This window comes from Netta rufina (genome assembly GCF_964035555.1).
Source record: "Netta rufina genome assembly, chromosome: 5".
Lineage (NCBI taxonomy): Eukaryota > Metazoa > Chordata > Aves > Anseriformes > Anatidae > Netta > Netta rufina.
The window spans coordinates 52,346,354-52,370,826 of NC_140128.1; the positions used below are offsets into that span (position 1 = coordinate 52,346,354).

Genomic DNA, 24,473 nt, shown 5'->3' on the forward strand with positions numbered 1-24,473 from the left:
AGCAGGACTGACTGATGGGGACAGCAGCAAGAAGCCCCAGTTCCACTTGTTTCCCAGTTCTGCATTTGAGCTACAAAGCTATCCTTGCAGTAATGACTCATATTTTATTGTTTATTGTCTGCCTGCTCTTCAAATTAGGAGTGCTTTGGGCTTCTTGGGATGAAAGGTTCCAGCTAAGTACATATTGTTGTTGTTTGTTGTTATTTTCATTAAGATTATTCACAAATAGAGGTGTCAAGGTAGATTCAGAACAAGTTCTGCTGAGGTTCATATATCTTCCAGGCATCTATCCATGCTGTTATATAGTATTAAGGTGTGAACAGGGAAAACCATGTACCCAGTCAGAGCTGTGTTTAAGTGGCCTGCCAATTCCAGCTAATCACCAAGTTATTTACTTCCAGTTTATTAGGCCGAAACTGCCACTAGCTGTTGGCAGCCTCTAATATTTACACCTTACTTTCCTGGGGTCTCTTCAAGCACTGCTGTAATAAAAAAGCCGTTTCTTCCAGGTTTAGATGCAAGAATTAACACACAGAGCACCAGGCAAGGCCAAGCCAAATTCCAATCTCAGTTACAAATGTGCAACCCCATTGATTTCCAATGGCTTAATTTGCAATGGTCTTGAGCTGCTGTACCTGAGAGCACAATTTGATCCACCGTTTTCACAGAGAGAAGTAACAGCAGTACCTCGTATACACTTGTGAGGATTTCAAACACTCACAATAACAGTTGGACAAACATCACTTAGCATCAATGGCCCTCAGTCTCATTTCCATCATATCCAAGAAAACCCAGAAAGAGCAATTACTCAAAAAAAATTAACCTAAATTATTCTCATTCACTTTATATATTTCTGTAGCTTTGTATTATTTTAGTATTTGAGTGCCACAGAAACTTCCACATATTTATCCTCATAATACTCTCAAGAGAGACTGAAGAGTTGGAATTCATTACCAAATTGGTGGGAGACTTTCCATGGAGGAATTAAGGGACTTTTCCAAGATCACAAGGGAAATTCAGTGGAGAAACAAGACTCAGATTTAGATTTCCCAAACTATATGGAAAAGGACATATGACACAAGAATCTCTGTCTCTTATTAATACTTTTCATGGGTTACCAATAAAAGCACACAGCAAATTCTCGAATCCACTCGACAGTTTCCAACCTGGGTTTTCCCTTTTTAGCCAGATACAGGGTTGTTTCATAGGTACCACTGGGGGCTCCTGTTCTGTAATGCTTTCCTTTCTCCCACTGTAAAGAGAGCATGTTGTTTTTCTCCTAAAGCTGCCTTTTCCATGGAACATTCCCTGTGCTTAGTGTTCTCCTTTGATTTTAGATGCATGATTAAAACTTGCAGCCATGCCCTCGGTTGTGTAAGGCCAACAGGGTATTTGCCTGTGCAGACCAAACATGAGATTTCAGATGCCTCAGATGCGTGGTGAGCTGCGCGCTCCACGTGAAGCTCCCAACCCCTTTGCACCTTCCTGGCTGCCAACACAAGGGAGTTCCACAATTTGCTTAGGGCCAGACACACCTTTGTTCACAGGAAAACCTGCTAAGGAACAGCCAGAGCAAACCAATACTGACTCATAGCACAAGTGTGCTCACACAGATGACCACTTCCAGAAACAATAAAAAACTACGGACAAGCCCTGTCCTGCAAAGTGTATGCATTCACAGCTTAGTACAGACATCTGGGTTCACTGCAATGGGGAAATCCACCATATTACAAAAGATTACTTGCTTTGCACATTTTCTCAAGGACATTTTCTCTTATGCCCAAGCAAGGATGTAGCAACAACCGTCCATGAGACCACATCAAGAGACACTGCAACAGATATTGCTGACTGCACTGCCAGCTGTATCCCATAGCTTGAAGGTAAAGTCCTGGCTCCCACCCACAGAAATTAATTTTACCATGCACTGCAGACTGAACAGTGACGCTATCAGACACATAAATACAAATATCTCACCAGCATCATTTAGAATAGTCATGTTCACATCAATACTTTTCTGCACTTCAAGAAAAGAAAGCTAAGGAGAGAGTGGAAAAAAAAAAAAAAAAAAAAGTGAAAGACAAAAAGCAGGTTTTGTTTTTTTATAACCTGAATGTATGACCTGGTAGGGAGAGAGCAGCCATATATTTTCTTTTGGTCCACTTTCAGATCTCCGATCACAGCATATCATTTGGGTACTGTTGATTTTATAGCACAGATAGGCACAGGTCAGGAAAAATCATTAGAAGCAATCTAGAAGTCCAGGTTTTACCCCAGTAAAGTGTGGTTACTTTAATGGAGAAAATCTAGCTGCTTAGTTTAGCACCAGCTGTGAAAGAAAAAAAAAAAAAAGAAAAAAAAAAAAAAGGATTTCAAGAAATAATTACACTTGAAATGAATGTCATTATAGTTACTTCCCAAATGGAGAAGCCAAATAAATGTAAAACCAACCTCTCCCATTCTCAGCTGCCTGCTGTATTACAGTCCTATTCAGGTACCAGGGAAGTGGAAGGTCACACCAGAAGTATTTTTCCTTACTGTAGTTTTTACATCATGACAGAACAGAAACCCTGTGTAACCAGAGCTCTGGGATGCTGATACCTATCCTTTTCCATGACTCCAAGTCCTCTCTGAATCCCTTTTATCCTTCATCTCCTCTCCTCTCTCTTTCCTTCTCTCTCCTGTGACACAGAGGCATCCCAAATCAGCCTGATTTATAGACAGCAAGAAAGATTTGTGTTGGGCTGTCTGTCCATCTGTGAAATAGCTTCTAGTCATAGGAATTATATGAATGGTAATTCAACATAAGATAAAAATGAAAAGGACATTTCACAAAATTAAAAAAAAGGAAAATCAAAGTGACAAAATGTGTTAAGCAAACTATTTTTTCTCTTTGGTTTGCTGTAATACTGGAGAATATTTTTTAAAAGTCCAGGAAAGATTTTTAAAAGAGGCTTTAAAAAACAAGTACTCTGTTTGTTGGAAACACTGGCAATCCTACTGCCATTATCAGAAATGCCTGCCCATGGCCAAAATTTCTGAACTTTAACATGCACTGGCTGCTGACCTACTGTTACACACTGGTTGGGAAGGCATACTCCGATAACCAGGAGAGCACTGCTTGTGAAAAAACTGTAAAGCATCATGCATTACCAAACTGAGGAGCCCACGTGAAGCAGTCCTGTTTGTACCTGCTTTTATCTAAAAAGCTGTTGCCCTTATTGTGTGCAGGTGTACGACAAAGTTGGCTGAACGCTGCAAAAGCTGATCTTGTGCCCAGGCAATTTGGTCTTTTGCTCTTTCCCTGCATGCTCTCCACAGATCTTCATGAACTCAAGCTAGAAAACTTTGAAAAGCATTTGGCCTTGCTTGCCAGCAATGCTTGAGCACCTAGCCAGTCCACTAATATAAAAGAGAACTGTACCAGCTTCTTCTTTTTTTTTTTTTTTAAGGGTTGGATTAGCTTCAGAATCAGAACTTCACATGCAATAGCACTAGAAACTGAACTTACCTGCCCTTGGACAACATACCAACACAGCTTGGTGAGTAAAAACCCAGACTCAGAGTCCTGGTTGTAATCAATTCACAGTGCATTTCCCTGAACTGGAGTTTGTCAAGCACTTCTGACAATTTGAGGATAACACTGTCTTGTGTATAGATAGCTCACAAGCAGAGAAAAAAAAATACCTGGAATACATTATTTGTTAACTGTTCACTCAGCTTATGCTAGGTGTGTGACTCTGAACTGGATTTGGCATCTAACATCTCTCTTTTGATAGATAGCGATATCTCAGCAGCCTGCTCTCTGAGCCAGTGCAGACAAGGAATGGGCAGCACACGTTCATCAAACCAACATCTGCTTTCAATTCTCATTTATAGATGTGGAATCCTTTCAACTGGACATTAATCATTCTCTACAGCAGCAGTTAGATACTCGAGACAGATCAGAACAAATCAAATTAGCCTTATTTATTAAACAACAAAAAAAATCCTAGGGAGTAAATAGAAAAGACACCAGACCATTCTGTGTGCTGAAACATAAAAATAAGATACTGAAACACAGGAGCCTAAAAGCTTTCAGGTGCTATTTTCAAAGCCTCAACTGTAACCAAATAGCAGAGGGCTCTACTGCAGAATGCCTCATGGATTATTTTAGCAATAAGGTATAATTGAAAGGATTAACGTGAATGTAATGTTTCCCTTCCAAAAATTCCAGGAATGCAGAAATGACTCTCATCTGCACTGTATGACTCACGGTTTTAATGCTAGAACTTCATTTTCACTTCTAAGGAATTCAAGCTCAGGGAAATGTTACCACAGAAGTACTCAGACAATTGACAAAGGAAAATCTCTCCCTCTCTTGCTGCAGTTAAACTAACCTTAAAAAACATATCTTTGGAGAGTCCAGTGTGGTTCAGCTTCAGGCAATGGACATCCTGCACACTCAGGGGATCTGATGATGAGCAAAATTCTTCAGACTAGCTTGTACCAAGCAAAGCAGCTTCCCCGTGCTGGGTTTCCCTGGCTTAACATGGCAGACAGCTTTCAGCAAGCAAGATGGGGGACACTGCCACATTCACATGGGAATTCGTAGCAAAGCATCTGTAGACTTCAAGATGAATGTGGACGAGTCTAGCGGAAGGTGTGCAGCTACACACCAAAGATATGATGCTTGCTTTCTTTGTCTTTCCTTCCACATGGAGAAAATGCTTTTGTTTTTTAATGAGGAGGCGATGTACTATGTTTGTCACAGCAACTAAGTGGAGAAAAGCTCTCACCATCTAGATTACATGTATCAACAGCACTTTAGGGTCTGTTATAATGGAGGCTAAATGTTAAGCAGATGAGAAGTTTTGTGAAGGAATATGTTTGAATGGCAAGCAGGGCTTGGCCTTCCACATGCACAATGATCCTCGTCTGTCTGTGCAATAGATCACAAAGCCCATCAACTGCCTACCTCCAAAAAGCCAGCCCCTGGCACACACAGTGGTGGAACGAACAACTCCAGATACCACAGCCTCCCAGGCTAATCCTTCCCTCTCCCTTCCCTGCTCTGCATACACCTGACTGCAATAACAGCAGAGATACCATCTGGGGTTAGCTCGTTACGTGTTTATTGCCCCTTTGTTTACTTCTTCATAAATATAAACTGTTGTTACCTGCGCATACCTGTGCATCCAGCCCAGTTCTGGTGAGCCTTAAAAGCCCCAAATTGAAAATAGCCTAAAGATGTGAAGAATCACAGCACCGCAGTCCAAAAGGCAGCCAGCTAGCTGAGGTATTTAGGGAGAACCATTGCAACATACATCATGTACGTATGGTTTTATATTTAAGATTTCCTGGCTCGGAGGTACTACGTTAGCTAGTTAGACGTGGTTATAAATAGAAGCGCCTGCTGACATTAATCACAATAGTTTGGAGATGTGGCTACCAATGTGAAATTACGGGAGGGACAGGTACCTTGCAAAAGTGAGCCTGCTTTATCATCGGCCAGATCATTTATCAGCCAGGAAAAATAACCTTTCTTCCATGTTCTGTGATCTCATGCAAACAGGAATCCGAGTAAGCGAGGGAGGAAAGGGCCTTGTTCTTAGATTTGATTTGGTTTTTCATTTGGTTCAATGTAACTTTAAGAAATATTAATCTGTTCCTTCTTTTAATTTCATCTGTACCACTGGCCAAGAGAAATGCACTAATTTATAAGTTGAAGCAAGCCTTGAGATAATGTCACCCACCATTCATCCAAATTTGTCACTAGCATCCCATTAAAGCCATAATTATTTTTTAATTAAAACTAAGGAAGCTGGCATGCGTGTGCCTACTTTATACATCTGTTATGGGTTAAAATAGCTTTTAAAAAATGTTTTTTTAGACCGCAGTCTTTTGTGGCCATGGCCTATGCCAAAGAAAACGCAAACTTGCTTATTTTCTCCATGGGGCGCAACACTGCCTATGTGTGCCTGAACAGATTCGACTGGCCGTGAAAAGAATTCTAAATAAAACACAAACATGGAATTTGGCAACGCCACAGAAGCGAGCTTAAGACTAATTCCAGCATGCGGACGGCTCTCACACAGCAAGTCTGGCTCCACTATAAATGAAACCAGGCTCTGTAAAATCGCCAGTAAAGTTTGAGTTAGGATTTAAAGCGACAGCACACTTATTCCGTGGTTTAAGGGGGGAAAACACACACACGCGCACACACGCATGCCCCAGCTTATTAAGGAAATTCATGCTGGCCCAATAAGTCTGCATGTTGCAAGCTGTGTTTACTTTCAGCAGTCGTTTCCATTAAAAAGAAAAAAAAAAAAAAGAAAGAAAGAAGAAAAAAAAAAAAAACTTTGGACTTGATTTTTAAAAGGAAATTTAAAAAAAAAATGCTGTCATTATTACTGCAGGGCCCAATGGCAGAGGCAGCGGTGAATGAAGGACCTACCTGACAGCAAGGCTGAAAAGCTGTGTTACGAAGGAAAGAGGCACAAAAGGTTGGGACAGAGCAGGGGAAGGGAAAGGTGCAGCCAAGGAGAAGCTCTGTGGCTGGGGCGGCCGTGGGCAGAGCAGCCCGGTCTCTGTTCCCATCAGATAGCCCAGCCAGCGGGCTGGTGACTCACTGGGACTTGCTGGGAGGGAGCCGAATGCTGCATGCTGCCAGGAGAGGAGCAGAGCTAACCCGGGGCACTGCCAGCCCCTAGGCAACCCCTCCTGGCAGCCCCACTGGCCCTAGGGAGCAAAGACATCTGCAAAGGAAGAGAAAGTGAGGACGGAATGCCGGTATTTGCCCAGTTTTACCTTTATACAATAAAATAAATTTAAGAAATCCCAGCTTAAAATCACAAGGCGTAGCCTGGCAAACTTAACAGGAAAGGGCAAGGACCAAATTATTTAAGGCAGTGATGGCAGTGTCTCCCACACACCCTTACGCTCCCTTATGGATCTGGGCGTTATCAGGCCAAAGAATTTAAATTAAACCTCAAGTGCCCACCTCAAACCCTGACCATTGAGTTTTTCTTCAAAACAGGGAGAGCAGGTCGGAAGGTTTGCTGGCTGGAAGCCTCCAAACACTGGAAGAGCTCAGACATTTATGAGTGCACTCGAGTGCGCTAATGAACTTTGACAGTGGTGGTGGAAGCAGGGGCAAGCACCACTGTAGCTTTCACGCTGCTCCTTCTGGAAAACTCGCAGAGAAAGTACAAAGAAAACTGGGGGGAGTTCACAGCCATTTCTCGGGATTATTTCACAACTATTCGATGTATCTACTGATTACAGCAGGGTTTGGCTTCAATAAGCTAGAGAGTTTTGAAGACTCTATATTGACTTCTACAATCAGTTTGAGGAGAAACAAACAAAAAAAAATAGGGAAAGGACTTAACTTTTTTTTATTATATTTTATAAGGTTCGGCAGAAAGGTAAAGTTACTCACTAATCTTGTCCTGACCGTAGGCAAAACCACAATGATCCTATTCTCAGTTTAATCAACAGTTCACACATTTTTATAAAGGATTTAGATTAATCAATCCGTAAACACTCAGACCTAATTTCTGGACAGCCTTTGCATTTTAAACCTGCCTCTGCCATAATAAGTGAATTTACTCTCTCCCTGTTCAACCAGAGGAGAGAATACCCCAAATTTCCTTCAGAAGATCCAAAATGGAAAAAATACTTCCCCCACAGGCAAAGGGCTTTACTGCCATGCTGAGGTCTATCTACATTCCATTAATTTTTTTTTTCACCTTAATCCCACGATCACTTTTAAATGGTACTTGTTTCCCAAAAATGCTCTGATTCTCACTCAATTCTCTGTAGTTTCCTGAATTTCGTAGCCCAGATTCACTGCTGGCGTAACGGTACAACGACACTGACCTCAGAAAATGCCTCCTGGAAAGATGCTCAGCTAAGCATCCCACATGCCACAGCAGTCCCTAGCCCATCCCTCAGTGGACCCCTGGCTCTCTACAGTGTGCCCTGGAAGCATCATGTTCGTCACGCAGCCAAGGAGGAGATGTAAAGATCAGTTTTAGATCAGGGCCTCACGTGAAATAATCTAGGTCAATACAGGAGATGTAAGAAGACAGTCTGACACACGAAGAAGATGGGGTGCTCTCCTCCCATTTCCAGGGGATGAACTGATCACAATGCATGGACAATTGGCTCCAAATAGCCAAGTGACATTTAAACAAGCATAATGGCTGCAGGTATGCTGTACAAACTGGCCTCCCTCTAACCGGCAGTCCTTACATTATTAGCACACACAATAATTTAAAAAGCATTGTTTCATGGCATGATTCCAGTGCCTGCTTCTCCCCACTACCTTGCTTAGTGCCTGCATTAACCTCATTCTATAAGTCCCAGGACCTCTGACTCTTACAGCTGAATTCATAAAAAATGTAAGCCCTCACTATGTGGGATTTTTGCCTGCTTCCTTCCAAGTGCATGTTTTTCTGACTCATTGAACCTGGTTTCCTCAGCTTGTGCTACAGCAGGTTGCATTAGCTACAATAGGCACCCATGCAAATGGATTGATTAAGAAAAAAACAAGAGGGAAAAAAAAGATAGCAAAGGCACATGTTATGCTTTAGCCTACCAGATTCCTGTACATGCTACAAAAATGCTTGGAAAAACCCTGTCCAAAAGAAAGCAAACAGCAGAAAAACGTATGTTGCCAACAGTTGCTCAGCTGTTTACTGCTCAGCAGAAAGGAGGACCAACACACAGCACAGAGGAGTCCAGTGGGGTGCACACGAGATGCACCAGCATGGCTTCTTTGACTCAAATCCCTCTCTGAACATAAAGAGTCCCATCTGAGAACAGAACTCTTCCTTTCATCTATTTTTATGAAGCATTCAGAAAAGGAAAAAAGGACCCAGGTCGTCTAAATGAGGCAGCTCTGGAGGGACAGGAATAACTTCTTTGCAGAACCATTCTCTGCCCTAAACCTGAACCACACCAGAAATACATGATCCAGTCCCTCTATAAAAATAAATAAATAAATAAATAACATAAAATATAGCCATTTCACTGCAAAATGTGTAATGGCCCACTCTTGCTTCTACCTTTCCTACTCTGGCTTGTGAACTGAAGAGCAGTCCTCATCACAGCTACCTACACCATACACTACTGCTTGCCCTACTTTTGTTGACACAAAGCATTATATTTGTTCACAAGAGTTCCATCTCTGTGCACACAAACAGAACAGCCCAGTTCACTTCCTGGCACAGACAAATACACAAACACATCCGCATGTATCTGACAGAAAGAGAGGAGAAGTGATGACAAAAATCTACTGCAGAATGGGCAGAAGAAGACTCCATCCTGAATATGCCAGGTGAGGCTGTACAAGTGAACTGTTTAGCATATGCTATATACAAGTAAATGGCAATTTACTGAGGAAAAGAAAGAATAATTGCAAACATTTATGCCTCATACATGTGTATGAAACAAAAAATCTCTTAGAAAGCTTGCCCAACCAAAAGGCAAGGCACCTGACAAACACTACCCCTAATTTTGTCGCTTTGTAGGTGATTGCTTCCTTCCTTCTCTTCCTGCATTTGATTTCTTATCTTCTTCAGAAGTGCTCACCAAGAGACACACAGACAACTCCCTGAAAAGGGTGGAAAAGAGGTGGCAGCAGGGAGAGGCTGGTCCTATCCAGCAAACCACCCACCAAACACAAAAGCGATTCCTCGCCATTTGCTGAGTACAAAGATGCATCGTACCACAACTTCAAAGCCAGGTCTGTTCTTCCTTTAGACAGCTGAGGTGTTTCTGGATGTATTGGCTGTTGATAGCCATGGGGGTCCTGAGCCTTGCCTACTGTGCCCCATTAGAGTAGTCTTTATTTATGCTGGTGTTTTCTGGAAAGTACTGCACAAGTGCCAAGAAAAGAGAAGACTCTGATTTGTTTGGGTCTTCTGTCAGAGTAGCAGGCAACCTGCCATCAGCGGTGCCTCTTTGTAACCAAACTACTCTCTCCCTTGTAAAGTACTGATACTCTCAAATATTACATGAATCAAGAGGAAAAACGGGGTGTTATTACTGATGTGAATGACAAAGCACAAGAAAGGAGCCCTGTAAAAATAACTGCTCAGTGAGAGAGACCAGAAATGTCCATCCTTTGCTTTCTCCCAACCTCACCTTTCACCTCACCTCCCACCTGATACCAATGAAGCACATTTGAGCTGTAACAAAGATGGATCAGTTGCTGCGCAGTTCCCTGGTGCTTACCTAGACAACAAAGTCACCTAGTCCTAACCCAGTCATCCCTCAGCAAACTCTAAAAGGAAATAAATTCATCCATATCAATAAGTAAATTATAAGAGCACCTTCATCCATCTTGTTCCTGTATTTTTAAAATTTGATTGTGGCCAAAGAACTGCTGGCTGGAAATTACCCTTCCCCCAGTTCGTGCATACACCCTTTAAAAATGCAAAATCTAGCCCTCTATTTCAATATTTCTGATGTCAGTGACCGGTGTCGGCTCTCCCCATACAGTAACTGCTTTAAAGCGCTGCATACAGCACTGCATTAAAAATTAATTACACATGCTATTTTATTGATAGTGCATAATGTAATGAGCACCAGCTGTGCTAAACATCCAAACTCCTTTTTAAGACAGCTATAAAAAAAGAAAGAAACTGCACTTCCAAATGCTTCTCCTGTCAGAGGAGAAAAACAGCAACATCTTGGATGGATTTGAAACAGGATTCTTTGATTTAGCTCTCCATTTGGAGCGTTTGAAGAGTTCAGACTCTTGGGCTCAGCATAGTGGTATGCGATCGAGTTAACTCTCTAAATGTTGGACCCATTGTCTTTACTGCAGGCAATGTTTCTTGCACCCTTTTGTCTTGAGACTACAAGATTCGGTTCCACCCGTTAATATTGCAATTAAGAGCTTTTCATTTTCCTTGGATGTCTGGAAATTGCAGGCATCCACTTTAAAGCACCTTTAAATATCTCTATTGCCCCTGCTGGTTCTTAACTTTAGGTAATTAGGACTTACAAAGTTAGAGTGATAGGGCGCCTGTCTAGAACAAAGCCTCAGCCACAGGTAAATTGCCAGTGCTGCTGCCCCATGCAGCACCCTAATTTTAGCTGCCTCTTTGCTCTGTTAAGATACCATCGTTACCTCTTGGCAAACACACCATCCAGTCAAAATATATAAGTTTGCAATTAGCTACATCTCTTTTGAGTTTAGATCTGAGTTTAATATCTGGTGAGAAAGAGAGCTGCGCAGACAGACAGGTCACATATGATTTTAATACTTGGATAGATGGATGAACACAGAGATTGATAGATAGATGAAAAGATAAATGCATACATACAAACTGATGCATATCTGTTTTTAGCACATACATCTCTTACACAGCCCTGCACTCTGTAAGTACTGTGCACAATGTCAATTCTACTATAGCACACACTAAATATTTCACTAAAATAAATAAATACATGTAACCATGACTAATAGGGCACCTCTCCTGAATATTAGCCAGGTACTTTAAGCAAACCTTTTCTTTGTGGAAGAAAATGAAAAAATACATTTTTAAAGGGTGTCAGGGAAGCTGCCTTCAGTCTTTGTCTGCCCTCTGAACCATATACCCAAAATATGTCTTTCTCCTCTCAAAAAAGCACCATAAGCTGATCAGAAATTGAGTTTTGCTGGATTATTTTTTTTATATATATTTTTTAGATTCCACTCAGCAAAAAAAAATTAGGAGTAATGTATCAGCCATCGTCCTGGGACTTGATGAGTTGGGAGGTTTTTGCTGGATGAGTTTGCATTCTCTGCTCTGATTACTGTTTTGTTTTCCATTGATCCTCCTGTGTTAATAAAACCCAGTCTGGAGTGAACAAAAGCTTGCTTCTTGTTCTAGTAAGAAATGTGCCGAGCACATACCATATCATTAACATAAAAGTTTTTGAAATAATACTGCTTTCTAGACAGCCTGTATTAATTGCAGCAAGCTTTTTACAGCAGGGTGGTCTAATCTAGCTCTTCTTATTGGTTGATTCCAGTTATAAAACCAGCACAAAATGAATACTGTGATGTACTTGAAGAAGGAAAAAACATTCTTTTAAAGCCTATTATTTACTCGCAGGTACTTCTTTTATCTTTATTGCCACCTTAACCTTTGCTAAGAAAACAGAAATGATGCAGTAAGTAGAATTTCAGCAGCCAAGTAAATTGATATTAACTTTACAAGATGACCGTGTGATTTTCAGAATGTCCTAATGACTAACACAGCTGATTCCTTGAATTAAAAGGAGCTTGTTCCACTCTTCTGAGCTATGGCCCCATGCCTTCCCCTGTTTTAGCCCTTCAGCTTCACAGCCCTGTCCATTAATCACTGCTGTCCATGCCCGCTTGCTGTTTTTATATATGCAACTAAGTATCATAATTGCTTTCCACCTCCTTCCATCAGCCTACATGTGGGAAGCAAGCAGTTTCGCTGGTTGGCTGAATGTATGTGTACTGGGAAGATTTAATTATCTTTACAGAGATATATAAAACCCTTGCTCATGGGCCCAGGTCCAAAGACTTTGGATCAGGTTTGTATCTGAACGCAGGCAGAAAGGATAAATTATTGTCTGTGGCACTGCAATCCACTTTGTCTTACACCGATCAGAGTTCCTTTCCTGGGGCTTTTACACGGTAGGATCTTCAGGGCAGGGACTTTTCTCTTTGGAGAGCACATTGTAAAGTGCCATGCACTTCTGTGCTGAGATTTTCAAAGCTCGTTTCTCGTTAACTTTAATGGGAAATGGGCATCCAAATCTCTTAGGCAGCTTTGACAATTTAAGACTTAATGTACAGTATTAATAAATCAGCATCATAAAAAGAGCCTTATGAAGATGTATTGTGAAAAAATAGCCCCACAAAAAACATTGTAGTGTATGTGTGTATGCATACAGGCATATACTTTTCTTTACATAATTACGTCTCTCAACAATCATTTGCATGTCTCTGTTATGCAGAAAAACCTGTGTGCATTTTACAGTTACTCTAAGCAGTTGCAATTCATTGAAATGAAATAAAAAGCAGGCTCAGAAAAGCACCCTAATCTGGCAAGGGGTAAAGCAAAATGAATGCTTTGCCCATTTATATTTCAGATCCAAGCTACACAACCCTGTGAATTTCATGACTCTATTCCAACTTCTAATTAAATAGGCACTAAAAACATTTAAACAGGAGAACCCAATTCAGCAGACAGAAGCCTCTGAGGCAAAAATAAATAAATAAATAAAGAGACAGGGAGAGAGACTTTTCCAGTGGCAGATAATTTAAAAAATCACATAGAAAAAACATAGACCTTCACCTGCACATTCCTCACCCTGTGGTGCCTTGAACACAAAGAAAGGAACAAAGACAGGAGGGACTGCACTGTCAGGAGAGGTGCTGGAAACCAAGCGGACTTCCCAGCATCGTTTGCTGTGATCGAAGCTGTTATCAGCAGCACGTTTCCTACAAATCACAAACTGCTCTGGACGAGGCAGAGGGCTTCCCATCTGCACAGCTAAATGCTACTCAGCTGTCTAGGCAATCGCTCCTATCTAGGTCCGAGATTTACAAACACAACTCTTCCACGTTCAGACCCCAAACCCAGCAGGTTGGGATCCCCAGCACAAAACTGCTGGGCCTGATCTGGTAGTGCCTCACAGAGGTCTGGGAGTACCTGCAACTTCCAGCCTTCAGGGTCGCAGCCTGCTTGAGAACTGCATTGAAAAACTCCAGGTCCTGCATTAAATGAATGCTGAAAAACAGGAAAGGTAAGAAATGATGAAGGAGGAGAAGAGGCGGGAACTGTTGATGGCTTTTGTTCAAAGAAGGAAACAATTCCTCAGAAGCAAGAACGGAGCTGACAGAATAAAAGGCTAATCAAGTCAGAGAGACAAGCAGATCTCTAAAGCTGTAGCAAGTGACTATTGTAAATGGCTATATTAAAAAAGAGGGCACAATGCAGGGATCATCACTAGATTATTAGTCAACACAAAGAACTCACTTTTCTTTCATTTCCACAAAAACATTTTGAGTGCAAGAAAGATCCTGCGACTCCTGCTACAGGGTTTAAAGCATGTCCAGGCTCATTTACTAAGGGAGCTAAGAAAGGGTTAAACAGATATAATCTCTTTTTCAAGGGAAGAAAATGCTTCTTTCAAGCAGAGCTTGACCAACTACTGTCATAAACATGTATCATGCACTTTGATATAACCTATTCTCTAAGTGCCACAGACTGCAGCAGTAATTACAGGAAGCCATGATAACAGGTCTCTCTCTCCGCAGAGCTGGCATCCTTCTCCCAGCAAACACACCACTCTGAAAACTGGCCCTGCACAACTCTAAAGCGAGAAATGAAAGTATGTAACACACCAAAGCATCGCTCTCCCACCTCCTTTAATCAGTCATTCCTTCCTTCCTTTTTAGTTTTGCTTCCTTCCCTCCCCACCGGCTGTTGGCATCAGGAGCAATGGGGAACCAGGGCATCCAGTTTGCTCTTACAGCTACCTGCCTACCAAAGGCACATGTGTGCATCCTGTGTTGGTAAAGACAGCAGGAAAAAGGAGATCAGTTCTAGTTTGCTTTACCAGCTGGGAAAGGGGGGAAGCGGGGCACCTATATGACTTTCTCATTCAGCATTCACCACTCAGAAGCCCATCTCCACACCATTTGAGGCCAGCTAGTCAGCCTGATAATGTCAGAAAAGCAGAGCTCAATGAGAATAGCATCCCACCATGCTGCATATGGTAGCATGGATGAGAAATCACACCAGGTCCAGGGGCGTCACGCATTGCTGCATGCCCAGCACAAGCAGCTGGGCACAGGCTGAGCCCAGACGGGAGGCTTGGGAGCCTTCCTCGAGCACCACGAGCTTCACCTGGGGTCCACAAATTGAGACGTGCAGGGACCTTCTCGTGAGATAGAGCACGCTGCTGCAGTACCACTGTTAATGTAAAGAAAAAAGTTGACCAGAGCTAACTTTTGCTACTTTAGGGGGGCAGAAGGAGCCATAGGCCAAAGGATTTACTCATCACAGTCCTTGCTGTCTCTAATGTCCTCACACATTACTTATCCAGCACCATTCTGGGAGCTCCCTATTAAAGCTCCACACGCATTAGCATGAATGAGGGCTGCAGGATCTGGCCCACCACAGCTGGACTCCACCATAAGTGCATGCGGATTTCACCACAGCTGTATTTTCTTTTAAGCCCCCCACCCACCCCCCTATTTTCACCTCTCCAGCCTGCAGTTCACCACAGCCCCAATCTTGCAACTGAGCCACACTCAGAAACACCCACTGATTTCAAAGAGATTGCTGGGTCTGAAAGGATGGGGTCTGGCAACCGTATGGCCATGTCCTCTTGGGCTAGCTCAGCGCGCCCTCATTTCCACATCACTTTCCCCTCCTCGCAGTGACAAAAGTCAGGCATCCAAAAGGAATAAAGGGAAAAAAAAGCTGCTGGGGGAGAGGGGAGAGATGTGTGGCAAGTTACCAAGGAGCATTTTCTCAAAGCAAGGGAGAAAACTGCATGGAGCACATACATCCTGCGTGCACATGGGCTCAGAGAAAAGCCTTTAATACGAATGATTAGGGAAAAAAAAAGGGGGGGGGGGGGAGAAGGGGGAGACCTCAGATGTTAAATGTTATCCAATTAAGCTTAAAATAAACAGCCCAGAGAGATGAAATCTTGATACCAGGGTATCACATTCTGCGAGGAGTCTCAGACATTTGTTCACAACGTGGCACAAACGGCCCGGCAGCGGCCGCTGGTGACATCTGAAGGTGGGCAGGCAGGAGGGGAAGGATGGAGGGAGGAGGGAGCCACACACCCCTTCCCGCTCCCCATCCTCTGCCAGCACGGGGAGAGGGGCAGGAGGGAGGGCAGGGGGTGTTTGGGACATTTTCACTGCCTTCCCCACATAACCCAGCAAAGGCAGCTCTCCCACAGCAAAGATGACATCACTTGGCAGCACTACTGACCTTCAGATAGCAACAAAAAAAAAAATGTTTCTATTACCTGACAACTGACAATGACATCCAAATGTGCCTGACGTCTCAGTCTGAATCTCAGTCTGAGTCCCGCCAACTGAGACTGCACGTGCACCACAGCAGGGCAGGCTAAGGCAGGGCGGGAGAGAGGCCAGTGCGCGGAGAGGTGACGTGATGACGGATGTGTGAGGGTGGGAGGAGGCAGCTATGGGAGCCCCCGGCAGGTTTGCAGGCCTGGACGGCCCTGGAGAAAAAACAATAGAAAAAACTGTCAGTCGGACCTAAGTTTGAAGGGACAGAGGAGGCATCATCAGAGGGAACGGGTGAGGCGGGGGCTGGCTGCCTAATGCACTACGCACTTGCTCTGCACTGCTCCCTGGGGAAGGAGCCCTTGGGGCTCGCTTTGGGCTGGGGAAGAGCAAGAAGGGACCTGGGGGCCCTGCGAGCCCGGCTGGGGGCACAGAGAGGGGCAAAGCGGGGGCACGGCTGGTCCTGGTGCAGAGGAGAGCCAGAGGCGGCAAGCGTCGCCACCAGCACTTGCTCAGGGACCGAATCAAAAGGGGGATTATTGTTTTACGGCTGTGTTAATGCATTTAGCCGACACAAAACCGGGCAGGCTCTCTGCCGAGCTGCTGCTGAAGCGGGCTTGACACACCAGCGCAGACAAAGTGCAGTGACTTGGAGCTCAAATGGCTTCGGAGGGGTGCCAGGAGCTGAGCTCCCAGAATGAGGCATTCACGGGCCACTGTGCTGCCCGCCCGTCTGAGCCACAGCCAGTTGTGCATTTTGCATGCCCCCATTATGCAGTCCGCTTCCCTGTCGAGCCTGCGAAGAATGGAGCAACCTTTTTTTTTCCTGGTAGCTGAAAAAATGATATTGTAACCTCCAGCTGTATTATTTATTTTTAACCCCTCTAGGAATCACCTGCCATTTCAAAGCTGCCTTTAGACTTCTCTCCTGCTCCACTGGAAACGCGCACTCCTTCTGGCACTAGTCCAGACGGAGCTCCATGGTTTTGAGAACTCAAACACAAGCCTTACATATCGATATACACCTGCACAAATACAGACAGGCACAAACAGACATGCACACGCAGAATCAGGTAAGAGCCACATTTTTGGCTGGTGCAAAATCAGCAGAGTTCAGGGGGAAGTTGCAAGAACAGCACCGCTCTGCATCCCACCCCGTTTATTTAAAACTGCCCTCTCCGCTTAATTATTACATAAAGGGGAGCTACTAATCAAGGGCAGTTTCTAAATGAAGATATGCGGTGGACTGGTCGCCATTAAAAAGCTGGCATTTGCCAACAGCTACCGCACAGTGGTAGGTCAGAAACCACAGTTTCCCCCTTTGTTTAGATCAGGAAATACGTGTGCTAATTGTGGGGTATCTTCTGGCAAATGCTCTCTTCTTTTTTCTAAGGGTGGTGATTCTGTCTGTGCACACATGCACGCCTTGCATACATGTGCAAACACCATGGCAGCAAGGAGAAATATGTTCACCCATGCTCCCTTCGACCCTAGAAGAGCAATGTTTCGAAGGGAGGCTGTCCACCTCGAGGATCCTGGTTCAGAAACCAGGCCTACGTGTTGATCTGACAGCTACACATGTGAGGCAAACGGGGATACTTCATCCTTGGCACAGCATCCAGCGCTCCAGTCTGCAAGGACTGCATTTGATTTTGTCGTTTATCTTAAATGGCTAAGAGACCACCAGAGCAAAACATTTGTGTGAAGCTTTTGCCAAAACCACAAGTGAAGAGTCTAAATTCCCTGTGTAAATACTTGAGCTTCAAGCATCAAGGATAAAATTTGTGCTCTTTTGTGAGGACTGGTTTTAAATAGAAGCCATCTCTGTGGCGCATGGAGCAAGGAAGGATTTTTTATTTTGGGGGCTCAGTTGCCTGGCTTTTGCAACTGTTTTGATCTCCCTGGAAATACTACACAGGCAGGTAATGATAACTACTATCTAGACTGTATTGATGTTGCATTAGTGGTAGAAATGTATGCTAGGCACATGGAAATGGATGTCAGACACTGATTTCTGTATGTTCTGTAATACACATGAATAACAACCTTTTTCATGGAACAAAACTTAACACAAATTCCCTCCAATTACTTAACAGTTGTATCTTATATTCTTGATGTAATAAAAACAACTAGGCTGGACAAGACAAGGTTGAGCTGCCTGGGCACTTATCCTTGCTGGGAAAGCCGTGAGCTTGAAATCTGGTTTAGAGTTGGACCACAGCTGCATCTCAGATGGCACCTAAACATGTCTCCGGCCCTGCCATGACAGAAGACCCAGGTCTTGCTTTCACTGAGTCCCTCCCAAGTCATGATGCCATATTACAGCCCTCAATAGGGTTTGGAAGCAGCCTGTCATACAGAGAAGCACATGAAGCCCACCAAGTCCACCAACAATCACAACTGCATGTTGTTTTAATGTGGAGGTGCATGGGTCCTAGCCCGCAACTCTACCCTGAAAGTGACAGCCCCTCCCCTAGTGTTGGTGGGTCCCACCTGTCTGTTAGCAATTAATTTGATACAATCTGCATATCTCTGAGCTGTATAAGAAAATGCTAAGAGGTCACCAAGAGGGTAAAGAGTGGCCCTCCCTACTCTTATCCAGTACATTTCCTCTAGTTTTGAAAGGAAATTAAAGTTTCAAACAAGAGGTTTCTAACCCCCGGGGGAAAGGGATCCTGTAAGAGCCTTCCAAGAGAGGTAGTGGGGGCAAACCAGCCATCCACTTTAACAAGGTGCCTACTAACTGTATGGGAAGGATTATATGATCTGGTTTCCAGTGAAGGGATGGAAAAGAAGATGTCACTCAGAAGGATTTTTTTTGTCCTTTCACTTATATATCAGGAAATTTAAAATGTGCCAATCTAGGAAATAAGTAGGAGGGAGAAGAAGAATGGAGAAAGAAAGACTCTGGCAGATCTTTAAGGAGACCCACTACCTCTCCCTGAAATGATAAAACTGGTGCTGTCAGACCAGAAGGCTGAGTCTGCCCCTACAAGCCATTGCAAACCAGGCAATTCTTTATTTTCCTTGCTACTACTTCAGGGTTTGCTTCTTTGTCACGGATAACAGGACGGTCCTCTAGAACCAGATTGATTGGCAAATCATGAAGAGGAAAATTGTATCCACTGCCCTGGAGGAAAGGCGTGGAGAAAAGGAGCACTCCACCGTTAGGTATGCAACACTTCTTTATAGCTATAGAAAGAGTAACAGTGGAACTCTGCAATGCTCAGCTTGTGTTTGCTAAGAATATGCCCATGTTTTACCTCTCTAGCTCCTCTTCTATGGTATTTTTCCCCAGATAGCCTCCCTATTTAAAGCTGAACATGAAGATGAGGGTTGTGCGCTTCCTCAGCTTAACTGCTGCAGGTAATGGACATACACAGACTGAGCAAACCAATAAAAACATACCCAGCTATGAGTAGACAGACAGATAGCTGCCATCCTAAGATGGTGCAGGAGTTTTCTACTCAACCCATGCAGCACCAGGTGAGGGAAGGGAGCGAGTCTCTGTAATCCTATGACAGATTGACTGCACCACGTTGCACATTCATTTCAAAAAGCAAACACTCCCGCAAGCACCTGCATGTCACACAAGGCACAACGACAACCTGCAAGAAGGGAAAGCAGACAGCAAGGACAGCAGTGCAATCTTACAGACTGATCTGGAAAAACAGATCAATTTGGGGTGAATGTGTGCATGCATGCAGCTCTCTGTCTCTCCATGCACACTGCCATGATGTGCAAGGTTTGAGTCTCCTCTTGGGCCAGCACCATGAAATCATCCACCTGCACTGCAGATCTCAATTACATATTCTGCATTCATTCTGCACGGATGCGAGGGGGAGTTTTGTACATAGCATGAGTGTGGTACATGCACAGGGACTGTCACAGTGCAAATAAAAGATCTGCATTGCTGATAGGGAAGGAGGATTTTGTCCTTATGGCTCAGCACATACTCACTGCCTGCACATGTCAGTAGCTCCCAGGTTGTGTTGACTCCCAGACACTGCTAAAAGTATTTTTTTTTTTTTTTTGCTCTCTGCTATTTTTAAACTTGCAAAGAAGAAAATAAGGTAAATTGGACATGACCCCAGAAGATGGAAATGAGCATAAGAACCTAGATGAACGTGACAAAAGCCACAATCAAGGCATAAATTGCATCCTTTTGTTGTCCCTCTCCCTGAGCCTAGGCATGACTGGCCATATGACATGGTATATGTAAAACATCACACTCTTCTGGCACATCTGCAGAAAAGTGCCCGGGCAAAGCACAAAGATGGGGCTGCAAGAAACATTCACAACGTCCCATCTCCGACTGAGGACCTGATCTTAATTTAAGAGATCTTGTTTTATACCTCATGTTGTGTGCAAATGCAGCCATGTGTAGCTGTGTGGCTGGTGCATCCCTCGGGGTGCTGTGTACTTGCTGGGAGGGTGACTGCATGTGTCTGCACGGGCAGACAGGCAGGTGCACACGCAGACGTGTAAGCCACTTAACAGGGCACGAACCAAGTTTTTGTGTGTCTCTCTGTGCCTGTCTGGTGATGGAAAATCAATCAATGGCTGGTTAAAGACTAAAGCTCAGTTCCATTATTAAAAAACTCTCTCTTAATAAAAAGAAAAACATCTGTTCAAACAGTGAACAGCTACAAATTCAGAGCGCAGGCTGCAGCCTCATCTCTTCCCTGTGCCCATCGTGTTCAGGGAGAGTATTGCAGATGTTCTGAGATGGGTTTTACATGTACCATTGCAGCAGCCTTAAACAGACACATCCAGAAGTGAAAGACAGATCTATTCACTAATCTTTCCAACAGATTTTTTCCAAGCTTTTTCTCAAACAAGTTGTCTCATCTGTATTATACCATCTCACACGAACCATTCCCCCATGGTGTTATATCTTTCTACCATGTCTTTTCACACAGGCACCAACAGGACTGAAGGAACCAAATGTGCACAGCACACGTGCACACACACACACCTATGCACATACACACACGTTAGTGAGACAGAGGCAGAAACGGTTCCAACAGCAACTAGGAGAGCAACGAATGCCCACCCTGCAAGGGGCAGACATGCAGCATCCCCCAGTAAGGGCAGAAGGACTCTGCGATATATGCAGGCAGGCTGTTACACACACTCATGCACAGAGCCCAGTTCATGGCCAGACACACCTGCACACCAGCCCGTACCTTGTCCCCCTGGACACACAGTGGTTTTGGAGCAGTTCCCCCGCACTGGTTCATGATGCTCTGCTAAAACTAAAACTTTTCTCAAGCTGAAAATGGAAAGGCTGCACTGGGGAGAGAAGAAGCAGGGCAAAGAAGGGATTTCTTGTTATATTTTGCTTGGGGATTTTTGGTTTTATGATTTTTTTTTATTATTTTTTTTGGCAGACAAGGATTCCCTTTGAATTGATACATTTCTTTCTCCCAAGAATTTCGAATGATAATGCATAAATGAGTCATAGATCAAGAACAGCGACGTGGTGAGCAAGAAGGAGAAATAGTGTGAGTGAGGGGCACTGGCACAGAAATTTGACAGTACCCCAACTCCCCCCCTTCCTCCCCCCATGCCAAGACATTAATTCTCACAAGTCGGAGAAAATTACTATGCATGAATGCAAAAAGCATGATCAGGAGTAATTAACATGGCTTCATATGCAAATTTTATTAATGCAGAAGTACAAAGTCATTATGCAAATGAAACTTACGTCAACTCTCTTGACAAATATTCATCTCTAAAGCTCAAGTTTCTCCCTTCTATTTTTTTTTTTTAATTTTTGGTGTAAAATGAAAAAAAAAAAAAAAAAAAAAAAGCGACGAGGACTGTTTGACAAGTTTGCAAAGTTGTTTTTCAACCGGAGAAATTTATTCTTGCATTGTTGATATTTTTTTGTTGTTGTTGGCAGGTACACGACAGCTCATGGAGGAGAGCGGGAGGATGGGGGGACGCGGGCTACCAGCAGCAGGCAGCCAATCAAAACGCCAGCGGCTGTAATGAGCGCGATTGATGACTGTTTGGCTTTACTGCAGGGTAATGAACTAGAATCCAGTCTGAGGAGGAAAAAAATATGAATATTCATGAAGCTGTGCTCCTGCCTTTGATGATTAAAGAAATTTTTAATATTCAAATAAGCGCTTGCCAAGTGATTAACAAAGAACAAGCACGCAGGAATATGGAAATGGAGCTGTGGAAGATTTGGGAGTCACAGTCTGTGCAGAAAAGACAGCACAAAATTTCATAAACAAGATAGGCAGATAACCCAATTCAAATCTGAGCAAATAAAGGGGAAAAAAAATCCCGTTCTTTTTCATCTGTTTGGATATTGTATCAGTCACTTTGTTTTAAAGTGCGAGGGAGAATAAAAGCAACCAATGCAATAAGACCGGGAGAGAAAATCCAAACCCTGAGAAACCCAACCCAGCAATTACAAAGTAAGAGTCCTGGGTGAGAAACTGATAAGAAAATGATGGCTAAGTCCACTCTCTGCTGTAGGCTATTGCTTTTCAAAAGCGGGAGCCTGCCTGATGCTGAGAGCCTACTAGCTCCTGCGAACTGCCAACTTGTTGTGTGTGACCAGAGGGAGGCAAAAGTATCCTGAAATAACTGAGCCAGTCCCTGCCATTAAATCCCTTTGCTCAACTACAGAGTGCATGGCAGGGCTTGACCGCTGTCTGGGAGAGAAGCAAGGGAGCGCAACACAAAGCAGAAGTGTTATAGCCATGAAAAAAAAAAAAAAAAAAAAAGGAGGGGGGGAGGATGGGTAAAGTGCAAAAGGAGGATGCAAGAAGGTCTCAACTGCCCACCCTGGTAATCAGCCGGTAAGAAATGTGCTTTCTGTGCCAGAGAGAGAAAGGTCCTCCCCTCCCCTCAGGTTTCTGAAGAAGGATACAAAAATCCAGCCACATTACAAAATGTCTGATAAGTTCAGGCTCTCACAGTTTAATAGCTTCACTAAGGATTCACACTGAAGCACATAATAACAATATTAGCTGCTAAAATGACTTTGCAGTTAAAATACATCTAATTAGCAGCCAGCGACATCCTTTTTTTTTTTTTTCCTTTTTTGGAAAAAAACAGTTAACTTCAGGGCTACCTTGTACCAGAATGAAATGTGGTTGAGCTCTTTCTGTTTTCCAAAAACAAAGTAAGTATAAGGATGTCTTCAAACACTTATGGCATTGGAAAACCGACTCACCTTCTTTGTTTTTAGATCCTGGGGTTTCACAGGCCTGTTTGGTTTTTCTGCAGAGCTTTAAAACCTCTGGTTAATTATTACCTATTTTAAAATCTAAAGATAGGATAGTCTAGGTACCATTTAAAAATTAGCTGGTGTATTCAGAATGTAACGTTTCCACTCTATTCCAAGAAATACTAATGACAATAACAACACACGAGGACAATGTTACAAAATGCACAAAACGGCCATGACTGGAACCTTCAGAGCCGCCATGAAAACACATCAAGGAGCTAATGGGATTTTCCCCCCCAAATCTGCTCCATTTTTAGAGATACAAATATACACAGTGTTGATGTATTACAGGAAGGAAAAAGGGGAAAAGGAGTGGGAAAAAAAATGGTGAAACATAAGTAAAGATAAGGTTAAACACCACGCAGAGGTATTGCTGGGAGTCTTTCCTCTGAATAATGCCAAGACCTTTAGAAGATGCCTGTTGTCTCTAGGTGCGTGTGGGAGGGTGAAGTGTGATATTACATAACGTACATGCTGCAGTGGCTATGCACAACCACACTGATTAAAAAGCTTGACTGTGAAGCTCAGCTTTCCGTTTCCTGGGCTTTTTGTAGCTTGTGCCAGACCCTTGAACACCGTAAATGTTATCCTTTGTCTATGAGATTCCTTGTCTTTATTTTAATCAATGCATTTTCTTTCCTAATGACACAGAAGCAACTAACAGCTCATGCAGTCGGTTGCTTTGAAGCCCTTCTTAAATGGCAGTTGAGTTCTACCATATAAATGTGAATACTTAATATTTATGCCACATTTCCTTCCCTTCTTTCTTTCTTTCTTTCTTTCTTTCTTTCTTTCTTTCTTTCTTTCTTTCTTTCTTTCTTTCTTTCTTTCTTTCTTTAAGCCCCCCATCTGCATATTTCTGGTGAATAATGATACTTCAGTAGGGCAGGTGAACATACATTTCAGCACACAGAGTCAATGGCAAAAAGTATTAAGAGTCAATGTTGTAAAACTCAGCCCCTAAATTTAAGTGGCTTGAATTGAGCATGCAGCTGTGGTTGCCTGTCAGTAGTTAGATGCTGTAATAATAATAATAACAACAACAACAACAATAATAACAATAATAATAATAATACGCCTTTCATTTCTCTAGTGCCTTCCACGCAAAGATCTGGAAGCACTTTACAAAGATAAATAAACTGAGCTTGGAACACCCTGCGTGGTTAATAAATATCCTAATATATCTAAATATCCTGTTTGGAGCATGCAACTCTT

At 43.2% G+C, this 24,473-nt stretch overlaps 1 protein-coding gene across 4 annotated transcripts in view; it reads right to left on the reverse strand.

The window, feature by feature from the left end:
- Positions 1-24,473, reverse strand: part of BCL11B (BCL11 transcription factor B) — a gene marked incomplete at both ends in the record, with an annotated part of 90,202 nt that overhangs the window by 32,247 nt on the left and 33,482 nt on the right. For 2 of the 4 annotated variants that reach the window (XM_084288210.1, XM_084288209.1), the window contains one exon: positions 16,006-16,221. The exons of the other annotated variants lie outside the window; for them this stretch is intronic. In XM_084288210.1, coding sequence (XP_084144336.1) covers positions 16,006-16,221 — 216 coding nt within the window. The remainder of the gene's footprint in view (positions 1-16,005; positions 16,222-24,473) is intronic. 4 annotated transcript variants of the gene reach the window in all.